The sequence below is a fragment of the Colletotrichum siamense genome, assembly GCF_013390195.1.
Source record: "Colletotrichum siamense strain Cg363 chromosome Unknown KSG_Cg363_contig02, whole genome shotgun sequence".
Lineage (NCBI taxonomy): Eukaryota > Fungi > Ascomycota > Sordariomycetes > Glomerellales > Glomerellaceae > Colletotrichum > Colletotrichum siamense.
The window spans coordinates 2,885,375-2,897,873 of record NW_023501015.1 but is presented as its reverse complement, the minus strand read 5'-3'; the positions used below and the strand labels follow the sequence as shown (position 1 = coordinate 2,897,873).

General features: G+C 54.4%; 4 protein-coding genes across 4 annotated transcripts; 2 read left to right on the top strand and 2 right to left on the bottom strand.

The window, feature by feature from the left end:
* Positions 1-337: 337 nt before the first annotated feature.
* CGCS363_v002748 (uncharacterized protein) lies at positions 338-1,160 on the top strand (the record flags this gene model as incomplete). Its single annotated transcript, XM_036634597.1, has 2 exons — positions 338-709; positions 771-1,160. 2 exons carry the CDS (start codon positions 338-340, stop codon positions 1,158-1,160), a joined length of 762 nt encoding a protein of 253 aa, XP_036499619.1.
* Positions 1,161-1,358: 198 nt separating this feature from the next.
* Positions 1,359-2,518, bottom strand: RRP42 (Exosome complex component RRP42; the record flags this gene model as incomplete). The annotated part of the gene is made up of 2 exons (XM_036634596.1): positions 1,359-1,994; positions 2,054-2,518. The coding sequence occupies 2 exons, from the start codon at positions 2,516-2,518 to the stop codon at positions 1,359-1,361; spliced, it is 1,101 nt and encodes a 366-aa protein (XP_036499620.1).
* A 1,262-nt stretch (positions 2,519-3,780) lies between these two features.
* On the bottom strand, positions 3,781-5,118 carry CGCS363_v002746 (Arginyl-tRNA--protein transferase 1; the record flags this gene model as incomplete). Its single annotated transcript, XM_036634595.1, has 1 exon — positions 3,781-5,118. The coding sequence occupies one exon, from the start codon at positions 5,116-5,118 to the stop codon at positions 3,781-3,783; it is 1,338 nt and encodes a 445-aa protein (XP_036499621.1).
* A 6,772-nt stretch (positions 5,119-11,890) lies between these two features.
* Positions 11,891-12,489, top strand: aps1 (Diphosphoinositol polyphosphate phosphohydrolase aps1; the record flags this gene model as incomplete). The annotated part of the gene is made up of 2 exons (XM_036634594.1): positions 11,891-11,948; positions 12,062-12,489. 2 exons carry the CDS (start codon positions 11,891-11,893, stop codon positions 12,487-12,489), a joined length of 486 nt encoding a protein of 161 aa, XP_036499622.1.
* Positions 12,490-12,499: the final 10 nt, after the last annotated feature.

Sequence of the window (12,499 nt, the reverse complement as noted above, 5' to 3'; positions counted from 1 at the left end):
GGATACGTACCCAACGCGGTGGAAGTTCGGCGACCCGTTGGTGTTGGTGCGCCTTAGACTCTAACTTGGCTTCGGACGGACGCAGCTCCACACGTCGCCGGCCGCGAAGAAATTCTTCCTGGAGCTTCTTTTTTCCAAGCCCCGACACATAACCCACCGCCCGACCGCGCACCTGATGATCCCGCCGATCCAGCCCAGAGCCTCAATGACGCCGTGAAACGCTTTCACTAGCCTGGAACCTAAAAAAGTCTCATATGCCCAGCTGACCACGTCTCTCAAACCTGCGGCTCCCGGGAAAATATCTTGTGTGGCGGACATCTCAGCACACGACACATCAATGACGGCCTCAACCATCCTCCCCAGGTTCCTCCTCCCGGCCCTGAGCCCCATGTGGCGCGCCGGGGCAGTGAGAGCGACCGGCGGCCCAGCTCCGGCGGCCTTCCGTGGCAATGCCGTTTGGATTGTCCGGTATGCCTCGACCGGGGGCGCGAAGGGCCCTATCGTCCTTGAGAAGCCCGAGAAGTTCAATCCACCCTCACACGGCTCTCGCTTGCCCAAGAAGGGTCTCCCGAAGCATTATGGCGGCCAGCTGAGCTCTCAGGAGGTGCGCGCGCAGCGTGTAAAGGAGTATCCGGGCATGCCAGCCCCTGAGGGAACGTGGGCGCATTGGTTTGTGAATAATAAGGCCATTCACTTGTTCATTACCATGGTATGATCAGGACCCCTCCACGGACCCTGTAACAGGCATCAACTAATCCTGGGACCAACAGGGAACCCTCACAACATTAGCCGTCACGAGCTTGTACCTCAACTTCACCCACACATCCCCATTCAAGCACCTGCTCCCGCCCGCCTCCGAATTCTGGAGTCATCCGGTCGACTTTGTCCAGACCTGGATCAGAGTCCTCCAACTGCACGAGCGCGACCGCAATGAGAAAGCCATTGCCATGCACACGCGCCACACCGACGACGTTGCCAAACGTCAATACTACCGCAAGGAGCACGGGCTGGACAAGCAGAACCCCATTGCCAACTTCTTGGGCATGAAGGAGGGTGCTGACGAGCCGGCGCCTGTCGCTGACGCTCCACCTGTATCCGGAGCTGTTGAAACGACGCCCGCGGAGGGCGAGCCGAGGAAGAAGTGGTTTGGCATCTTCTGAGGTATCATCAACGCTAGTCAGTCAGTATAAGAGGTGGAGGACCACTTTGTGATATACCCTCGTAAAAGAAATCTGTACAACATGACCTCTCTCAAACCAGAACCACCAGTTGGTATCATGACTTTTTGTCTTCCCCCCTTGCCTTCCTGATGCACATTGAAAACGTAAACAAATACCGGTCCGATTACCCCCGTAGCATTAGGACAAATCCACTCCAGCGACGCCATCCAGCACCTCGTCTGCAATGCCTCCCTTCTCCAGCACCTTGGCAATCATAGCTTCGAGTACGTTGAGCTTGGTACCTCCTATCGGCGGCTTCCAGACGCCCTCTGCAGCTTGGCCGTCCGCATGTGGCAGAGTCGGCGGCTGCTTCGAAGGCGTGCCAGCGAGACCGGTCGCAGGATTGTTTGAGTTGAGCACACCCGGCGCCGTCAGTCTCGAGGGCGGGTCAACGGTCCTGACGGCAAGCAGCTTCAGCTCTCTGCCCGCACCATCCACTTCCATACCTCCAGCTCCGGCGTCGGTCGCCCTCCTCTCCTCCGCGACAGACACCGCCAACGCTGACTCGGCGACCGCCAGCTCCTCGCGCGCAGGGTCGAATATGATGTTTCCTCCCACAGCGATAACGAGCAGAGTGATAGGTGGCCGCGTGGTCGAAACGCCGCCACCGTCGCGAGGATACAGGAATGTCGAGGCTTCCCAATCGTCATCAAACATCGGGTCTTCGTCACCCTCTGACTTGAGACGCGGGAGGCGGGTCGCCAGCAGCGCGATGTGGGTTGTGAGGGAGAGCAGAGGTAGCGGATAGGACAGGGGCGGCGAGATCAGGAGAATCTGTAGGGCAAAAAGAAGTCAGCGACAGTGGCCCAGAATGATGCGAGGGGACTACAAACATCAAGATAGAGCTTCCAATGAAATCGGTTGTTGATGCGCAGCTTCTTTGAGAACTCTCCGTCGGCGAGCAGCGCCTCGCTCAGCATGTTTGCCAGAAAAACGGTCGCGGCGTCATCGTCTCTCGATCCGGGAATCTCAACCGTGATCTCAAGCCACTCATTGCGACCTCTTGCCTCCTCGCCCGCCTCTCTCAGCTTTCTCGTTTCCTCGCTGTCGTCTTCGCTGCCGAAGGGGCTGGGCGTCTTTTCGATTTCAGCCTTGGCGCCCACGATTGCTTCGGTGCCGTCGGCGAAGCACACACGTGCGCTGCCGTTGGTGCCGGGGAGAATGCCCGTCTCAGCAGTGAGAGGGCGGAACTGGTTCGCCTTCCGGCCGTCTGGGCGAATTGGCGGCGTGAGAGAGAGCGTTGAGTGAAGGTAGGCAAGCTCTGCCGGGGAGAGCAGAACCTGCTGGGCCGACGCCATGGCTTCTTTTGAGAATGCTGGCTCGCTACTCTGACTATATTGCTCTTTCTTCCGGCGTCGTCGTCCGGTAACCTCCTGCAATTTTGAATTGCTGGCTCCGTAGCGAGTTGTTTGGGAGTTTCGGGTTCGAATCGCGGCAGGTAGTCGTCGCAAAAAGTTGCATAGACCGTGATTAGATTTCACCAAGCAAATGTTCAGCAGGGACACTGCAGGGATTTGGGATGGTGGGGTCCGCGGGGTGTGGGGCCGACCGGCGCGAGCTGTCCGGATCGGAACGACAAGCTATTGAGATGGTTGGCTTTCTTCTGGGGTCACTGGTGATTCAAATGCTACGTGGACAACTCTATTTTCTTTCTTATTCATGGCGATGGATTCGTTCCACTACCTCAACTGTGATAGTAAAGGGCCACCATATGCTGTTCAATTGAATTGGTATGTTGAGGTAGTCAACTTAACGTGGCGTAGATGGAGTGAACAAAATATTGTCTGCTTGGCTTTGTACGTCGCTGGTTATGTCCTTGTAAATCGTAGGTTTACTTGGATGAAACCACAGACAAATTAGACGAAAATGGCAAAAAGAAATGGTGACTACATCTATATTGAACTTGACCTTTGCCTTCACAATTGTTTACAGGATGGGGTATTTCACGCAATACCATTTGAGCAATTTGAACAGGCTAAACAAGATCTGCCAAGACATATTTCCCTTCGGACCGAGACAGTATTCTTATCTCTTGTTCCTGGGCTTTCCTGCACTCGATTGGTGGAGTGTGGAAGCGTACGTCTCCTGCACTGATGGCACAGTGTGTGTGACGATCACTTTGAAGAAAACTGAACGATTCAGAGTAGGTATGAAAAAACCGTTGAAAGCCCTTGAGAAGCTTGCACTTCGACGGTTAGAACTTTACAGTTGACATAAAACGAAGAGAAAAGTTGCCCATGTGGCCAGTCACACACTCTGATTGAAAGCTGCATACCACCACATTTGGTTACTCAGCTAGCACATATGCTGTTTCGTTCTACAGGACCCATATGTGATGCTCACGATATTCAAACGAGACATATACCTGTTTTCACTAGCTTTGCATCTACTAAGACGAGTCAATCAGCTAGATTATTGGAATTTTTTCATGTGCAGACGTCTAGAAGCCTTGGGTGTCCTCGCAAAGTCTCAATAGACGCTACTCGCTATCTAGCCCATAGTGGCAACATCATGCTGAATAGCCATGCTGCAATGCTGTTTGCTGCTGCATGCTCTTGACCTAGAAATTCGGGTTCCAGAAGTCGATGACAAGTCCTTCCAGCAGATCAGGCCCGAGGGCCGCAATCAATTCTGCAATGCCGGCCTTCAGACAGCCACTCGTTCCGATGTCCTGGCGATGCCATGCCACTAGGTCGCCCGTCTCAAAGAGCATGCCGGACCCGTCTATGCGTAGCTTGAGGTGATCCATCTCGATCAAAGCACGAATCTCGTCCAGTGTCATGATGCCTGGCATGCCGGTGTTGAACAAAAAAGTGTCGTCTTCACCATCATCATCATGGTCGTCGTCGTCGTCATCGTCATCGTCGTTTTCATTATCCACTTTGTCGTTGTCCTCATCCATGCTATCAGAGCTGACCTTCGTTTCACCACCGTCATTCCCTTTTGCAGACCCCCGACCTTGGCCTTCAGCCGACGGGCGTCCCTTTGCTTCCCTGGAAAGACTCAGGTAAGCCTTTTCGTCGAGCAAATCCATCACGCGTTTGTCCATGGGGTCCCATGTCAGTGTCTCTGGGTCCAAGATGTACTGAGGATTGTAGTCCATCTTGTATCGCATCTTCGGGCAGGTATGGATGTAGAAACCTGGGTACCAGTAACGATATCCAGCCTCCCGAGCCAAAGCGATCTCGCGAACGGCACCGAGCTTTCCAGGAGCATGCTTGTGGATAGACTCGTGGTAGAGAAAGTATACGGCGCTGACGCAGTGAGGAAGCAGATCCAATACACCGATAGCCACTAACTTGCCATCTAGCCGGTAGCATTGGTGGAACGAGCCCAGAACCTGGTCCTTGCCGTCGGCCGTCTTGACGGTTTTGCGTTGAACAGGAGACTCGCAAAGGAAGCGCCTGAACCCACGCCTTGTGATGTCTGCGGGGTCCTCCTTGTGCACGATACGTTGATAGTTCTCGTACACGAGGTATTTCTCCTCGGTGAAGTCATCTTCCTCCAAAGTCACAGTAAACCTGTGAGCGGGTTCGGGCGGTACCTGCAGGGTCTCATGCTCCGCTTCATGGATCCTCTCGATCAGGTCAAACTCTGAATCCCGTTTCTTGGCCTGCTCGCGTGACCGAGGGTGGAGGCGGGCCGCTTCCGTCGTATAAGCCTCGCCAGTCACGTATTTGTTGAAACGGTTCACCGTTTGGCGCTGATCCCGGGTTGGCTTGAACTGAGTGGAGTCGAGGCGCAGAGTGTAGTGAACACAGCACGCGTGGAGTTGATCTGGCCGATACAGAGTAGTTCCCGAACGCCTCCAGTAATGATCCAATAACGTCTGATAGTATTCCGGCGTGAGTAATGTGGCCTTGGCGTAGTAGGAGAAGCCTGGGAGGTCGACATCCATGTTAGTGCTGATCAAATCATCTTTCTCAGTTATTTCTGCAAATCGCCGACAACACCAGCCCACGTGCAGCCCACGTGAGAGTGGTATGCCACAACGCAAAACAACACGCCATATCATTGCAAGATATAACATAGTGACCCGAAGTCTCGGGCTTATCACGAGGGGGGAGCAAGGGGGACGTGGGATGCAATTCACGTTTTGACTGACTCTTGCCTTGGCGGCCACAATAACCACAACGCGACGAGTTCGAATATCCTAGACTTACGTCAGTAAAAAAGCAAGGCTAATGGCTATGAAGTCCTGTTTCTCAGATGACGGAAATCCTTCAAAGCTAGTCCCTCAATATGGGCACTTGCTCGTGATATGTTATGTTGCTAGATTACATCTCATTGTCTTGTTGGACGACATGACTTGTTGTCTCTACAGCGACGGCCAAGAAATGAAGGACATTCGAGTGATTATGGAGAAACCACTGTAGGGAACGCGGCTCCAACATTGATAGCAGCTAGCTGAGCGAGCGTGAAATAGACTCCCTCAGTCAGACCTGCGCGCACAGCCTGCCCCCCCTCAACGTTGACGTCGCCAAGTTGACGTCTCCGTAATCAGGCCAGACTTACAGCGAAGCCCTGTACGGTGGTGTGTGACACAAGAAATGATAACGGAGTGACACTGACGGTCGCAGAGACTCGAGGGGAAAATGACGAGGAAAAAAAAAAAAAAAAGAGGGCAAAAACAACTAAGGCAGATGTGCAGGTGACGGGAGGTCGTTTGGGGGCTTCCCCATAAAATGCCACGAGCCAACGGCAGGCTGGAAAGACTGCACGGGGGCGGATGGTTGGAGGAGAGAATAGGATGAACGACTCACCGATTGGAGTTATATAGGACAATGCATCACCAGGGGTTTGCATGCTCGTTGCGTCCATGACTGTCTGCTGCAACTTGCGCGCTCTAACGCACCAGGGAAGCAGCCAGCTGGACTAGCGCTAGACAAGCACGGAACGTTGGCTGATGGTCGTTGTAAAAGTGAATCAGGTATTCGGGAGGTAGCAGCGCGCATCGCCCGAGAGGGAGGGCTGGGGTCCTTTCTTCCTGGGAATGACGAGGATCGAGGATTGGGGTTTCCGGGAGCCGCTTTTAGCGGATGGCGATGTTTGATAAACCGACAGAATTGTTGCAGTAGTCGAATCGCGGGTTGTGGATGGACAGATTCCTGCGAATGGAACCCGTCGGACTGGAACACGCTGCCGTCAGGTCATGGAGCAGAGGGAAATTCGGATGGCGGGGCTCGGGGAAGCCTGGGATGGAGGGGCAGTTGTGTTGTCGTCAGACCCGGCCTGGACGGGATTTGGGGGTTTGGCTGTCTCCCGTCGTCGTTGCTGAGAGATGCAGCGCTGTAAAGTGCAGCTGGTTGGTTGTAAGTGTGACTGCGCACTATTGCCCTGTTCAGCAATTTGCGCTCCGAGGCAAGGCGAGAGGCGAGGCGAGGCGAAGCAAAGGAATGCGCGCAGGTGTGATACAATTTGCCGTGCTGCGATGAGGCTCGCTCTAGGATGACCGAAGAAGCTTGCTAGTATCACGGGCCGGTCTGTATTTGTAGTCTGCACCGGCCAATTAACGTCAAATACATGGGGCCATGAATCCCCAAAGTGTGACGACCTTGATCTCTGCCTGGCCGTTATCCTGCCTACCTTACCTTAGCTGCAGCCAGTAGGCACTCATCCGTGGCGTGCGATATACCGTCAACTGCCAGCCCAACGTCTTGGATCGTCTTGCCTTGCCAGCGCGACAGGGCCTGTGGGTGTGTGATTCGGATTCGAGTACTTGCCCTTGGCCCTCTCTCGGTATTGCTTTGCACCGCGTTCTGCTTAGAAGATGCCCGTTTGCAAGTCTTTCGGAACAGAGATGGAGGCACGGATATGCAGGAGCTCGGAGCTTGGAGCACGTGTGATGCGAGCTGCCAGCGTTACCTCCCGACTGATTACTGAGTAAAATCAGGTTCTGTTTGGTTCGAGGAATTGCACATAAGACAGGGGAGCCAGGGTATGGTGGCGGCGGCTCTGTCGGATCTGGAATGACGCGAGAGATGGAGGCCAGGAGTTGAGATGCGATGGCGGAAGACAAGGTGGGACGCAACACGAGGAGGAGAGGCGCACCATCAGAGAGGGTGTCGAGAAATTGACAGTTACACAAAGACTGTATCGACGTGCAAATTGCGACGTAACTCGTCTATCTCGTGGGGATTGACTGTGACAACGTGGTGTTGTTGAGTATGATTTGGGATCGATGCAGCCGGTAGATCGTAGTTTGACAAAGTACAACTATTTCTTTCCCGCAAGGCCGTTGAGATGAAGCTCAGCTGCCCAGGCCCTGGCGGGAGGCATGCTGCACCGGGCACCGTAAAGTAGGTACCTACCTACCGACGCAATTTCAGTGAGCCGTAGTGTGGTCCAGTAAGCTTTTTTATGTATGAACGCTGTGAAACCCCTCCAATAGTGGGCGATCCATGATTACCTACCTACCTACCTTTCGGTACCTACCTTACCTACCTTACCTGGCACAACCTGGAATAAGGCACCTTTGGTATAATAGGCAGGTAAGCACGTAAGGTAAGGTACCTACCTCCTAGGTAGGCACGGGTACATGGATTGATGCTGTGTTATTGTTGCGTGGGATGGCAGTGTGCCTCACTCCTCCATGAACATGAGGATGACTTACAGAATCGGATCTTCAGAATGCCTTGGGCACATGCGAAACCCCCACAATGAGCCGTCACCAGAACACAACCGGAAGACTGGATTGGTTTATTCTCATGTCGTCGTTTGAGAGGCCGGTCCTCCTTCAGTGGTGCAGAGAGGCAACGGAGTGTGGTGGCATGCATTCCGGTAGCCTCTCCAATTCTACTTTGGACGGACTGCATTGGATGGTTGGCTGCATGCCCCCCGAGGGGAGAACCGGATCAGTGGAACCGCTTCTGGAAGACGCCAAAGATGAACGACGGTTCATCTTGGAAGCCTGGGCTCAAGAAGGTTCCGGATTCTATACAGAATAACAGTGATGCGAGCGGCTGATCAATGCCGTGTCTTGAAGCAACCTCTAGACCTGTCTCGTTGTTTGAACCAACTGGCCCGCGTGGACGGGTCGAGTCTGGGGTCTTTCTTCATTGATGACTTGGATGCAACACCAAAGTCGTCCGTCTACAGGCGATCATCAAGCAGAGATGCAGGCCGATATCTCCATCTGCCACGCTGTCCGCATGTCAGAGGAGGCGCCTAAGTTCCTCGGGTCCACTGACCGGTCTCTTTTGCACCCGATCTTAATTAGTCCTTTAGTGCAGCAGCCCCAGCGGCGGTTGCCAAGTCCCTGCTTTGAAGTTTGAAGAGGGGGTGGATGGGGTCAGAAGGATCTTTGCTTGCATGCCGGTTTGAAGGTCATTCTTCGCTGGCTGACACAGATTCGCGCTGTAGGCGGTGGTGCACTCGCTGCAGGGTCAAGCTCGTTGGTTCTCGGGCCATGGATGAAAGTGCAGACAACGGCTGTTCATACCGACGTTCTTGCCCTCGTTTGTTTTAGTAGCGGCAAGGTATGGCTTGCATTGGACACATCTCCCAGCGATATGCTTGTTCGTTGCATCGCTTGGCTGAGAGGAGGACGCCAAGACATGAAGCTCATGATGGGCTCTTGGGAGCATCATCATTTGCTCCAGTCGCATCACCGGCTCTGCCTTCTCAATTGAGGCGACTGAGAAACGGAAACGGACCGGCAGGGCTCGTGCCAAGAGAGGGAAACAAGGGGGCGTGGATTTGAAGCAGAAGGGCGTGATCGTGCGCGGTGTTGTCTGGTGGGGAGAGTCATTGGAGCAAGAACAGGCGAGGTTGAGGAGTCACTGTGTGTAGGTAGGTAGCTAATAGTTACTGGACAGAAGGGTTTAGTCTTCTTTCTGGCAAGCCGCAACGCAACCTTCAGAGGCGCGAGGCAAACTCAAAGGATACGCCATCCTAACTCTGGGCTTCTAAACCTCTTTGGACAAGACCTCGGCGAAATAGAGAGGTCTTTATCATGCCCGTTCACCCGCAGGTTTCAAAGATGATGGATCTCTTGCCGTCTGGCGACAGGACTGGGAAAAGTGGTTGATGACGCGAGAGAGTTGCAGGGTCTTGAGGCCGAAGAATGTCTGCGGTGTTGCAGAGCTTCGGAAACGGTGCGAAACCAAAATCTGAGAGAACCTTGGACGGACACGGGGACGGGAGCGGCAAAACGGTGGCAGTCCTGGCTGGGTACCTTACGGATACAGGTAGGTAGGTAGGTACCTTACCTCCAGGTCGTGACGAGTTGGCTCCTCAGGGGGAGGACTCAGTAAGGCAGTTCTGGTGGGAAAGCAGCCCGTGCCGCTGGTTGACGGCGGGGGTGTTTGCTGGACACACTGCAGTGTCGTGGTGTTTGGTAACCACCTCAGGCACCCGACCCTTGGTGGATAAGGTAGGTCCAAGGTGCCTACCTACCTTACTTAGGTACCTACTATTACTGCCGGAACGGTCTTCCAGTCGCATCAAAACCCGACTGCAGCACCCCACCACTCTAACGCATTTTTGGGAACATGCCCTGCCGCAAGTGCAGTGGATGCCGAGCCTGCAGGACATGCGGCACATTTGGCATCCAATGCTTAAGCGTTGTGCTCTGCGTTGTTTGGTGTTTGGCGTTTGGCTTTGGCGTTTGGTAGGAGGGGCAGAGCTGGCGGCGACGAGGGCGCGGGATGGATTGTCCAGTGAAGTGAATGAAGGACTTGGCAAGGTGCGAATTGGAAGACCGGGTTCCATGTCCTGCTCGTAACCAAGATGAGTGATCTTCCAGGTCGTATGAACGGGATACAGGCCTGACACTGACACGCCGAGCACCGCGAAAAAGCGCTGGAACACTGGGTCTGGCTGGACCAGCCTGGGACCTGGGACCCAGGACCCCCATCGATCGTCAGCTTGCTTCATGAAGATTAGCGGCGGCGTCTGCTGTTCTTGCTTCCATTTCCGCTGCGACGGGAGTTGCTGCTCGATGCAAAGGATCGGGAAGGCACTTCTTGCTGCTTCTTAAGGTGCCTTAGGTACCTTACCTAAGGTACTCCCCGTTTCCGCCGGTTGGATTGGGCCTGGGCCGGCGGGGGTTCCATTGTTCAGAACCGGAGCTGTCCCTGCTCCCGCCCTGGCTCCCACTCCCAGAGACCAACAGGAAGCTTTCCTATGCATGTCACTCACTTTCTCTTTCTCACCCCATCTCGCCGTCCTTTCCCAATGCTTGCTCGCTCCCACAACACAACACACACCTCCCCCCTTCCCTTTTCCTCTCTCGTTTCTTACCTTCCTTACCTTACCTTACCTACGCAGTACATACTGCTTGTGCTTGGTACGGTGCACCGTTTGCCCGTGTTTATCTTCTCTCGGTTTTTAACGCTCAGCCCACACCTCCCATTGCCCACTTCCTCTCCCACACACACTCGCATCTCACTCACACGCCGCAGCCACACAACGCACTCCCTACCGCTACCAACCTGGTCTGGCATCATACCCTGACCTCTCTTTTAATTTTTTTCCCCCTTCCCTTTCTTTGGGCCGGACATGCTAGCTGGGCCACCTCCATAGTTGTTTAGCACGCGTGGGCTGTTCGAGCACAAGCTCCATCTTCAAAGGGTTAAGTATATAAATCAACTTTAATTTCCCCTGAAGCCCGTTCCCCCGTTCTGCTGCTATGGCACGAGACATGCCACCCTCTGGTCTGCACCAGAGCTCCCAGCTATTACTACAGCCACTGCTACAACAGCTTTCCCTCAACCTTCCTGGCCCTTCCCGGCTTCAACCTCTTTCTTCTCCCACGTTGAACCCTTTCGGGTTTTTTTTTGGTCTTTTTTTTTTAGTCTTGTGCCGTTGCCGGCCAGGTCGTAAGCCAGACGCTCTACCCGACACTCGCCCTCACCCTCTCACCAAGGTGCGGTCTGTCGTCAGTCGGTGGTGCCTCAGTCATATCTGACGCTGCCCTTGTGTCTACCTCGCCTCCATCCGTACTTCGCCTCTGGTGCTTGCCAAGGCTGAGCATACAACTCTTGCTGCCTGCTTTTCCCTCGCCGCTCAACTCGACTTTGCGCCTTCGTCCGCTTGTTACTTCCGCCGCCCGAGTTACTCGTCGGTTCAGCCAAAATCTGCCCTCCGGCCGGAAGCGTGCGACTTGCTGGCCCATCACACCTCAGGCTGGTCCCACTCGTTTCTCCAGAGGTGGTGAATCAAATCTATCCGAGCGTTCCCTCTTGCTCTGCCGCGCCTACGATCACACCGTGTGGGAGTGGTGCCCTGTTCAGGCAAGACCAGGTTCTGGCCTCCAGCGGAATCTGGAAGCTCCCAACCGACACCATCCGAAGCTACAGAGCGCGCGCCATCACCACGCCATTCACTTCTCCAAATCTCGCAATAACCTTTGATTCAGAGAGCGAACGCTTGCCGTTTGGAACAAGAAACTGCCCTACTGAATACGCGATCATGTCGCTGAAAAGCATTTGAGCCCTCGCCAAACCCCGACGCCCCGGCACCTTTTTGACTTGCACATCAACCGCGAGAAAGGAGCAAAAAAAAAAAAAAAAAAAAAAAAAAAGTTGTTGCCGTACCTACCGCTACCGCCACGCTACCGCGACTACATATCAGAGCAGTCTGCAGCCCACAACTACCTAGTCAGCTCCTCCGACACCCCTCCCACCACTTCAAATTCCCGCGAATTCAACAACAACAGGCTGCCTGGCATGTCTTCCTCTCATAAGGAGCGGACGATGGAGTCGCGCACAGGAAGAAGCAAGCAGCGTAAGTGCGCAATTGCGGGCAGAGGCTTTCCCCTTCCCCTTCTCTATGTCTCTCCCCTCAAACCCTGGTGCGCCTGCTTGCAGCGCGGGACCCACTAACACCTTGTCCTGCAGGTTACAACTCCAAAGGCGAGCGTCTGGTTGCCGGCGTTGTTCCCCTCACAGAGGACAAGCACTACGTTCTCCTCATCCAGTCTACTCGTAGGAAAGGCTGGGTGTTGCCCAAAGGTGGTTGGGAGACAGACGAAGAGTGCACCGAGGCAGCGGCCCGCGAGGCCTGGGAAGAAGCAGGCATCAGCATCGAGATCAACTATGACTTGGGAGATATCGTCGAGACTCGCCCGCCGAAGCACTCCAGCAAGGACTCGTCAAAGTCCTTGTACCGATTCTACGAAGCGACAGTCGTTCGCCAAGAGGACAACTGGCCCGAGAAGCACAAGAGGGAGCGTCAATGGATGACATACACCCAGGCCAAGGAAGCGTTGGCGGCACGGCCAGAGCTTCTTGAAGCCTTGACTAGATGCACTATGAAAAAGTCATGATACGCAATGG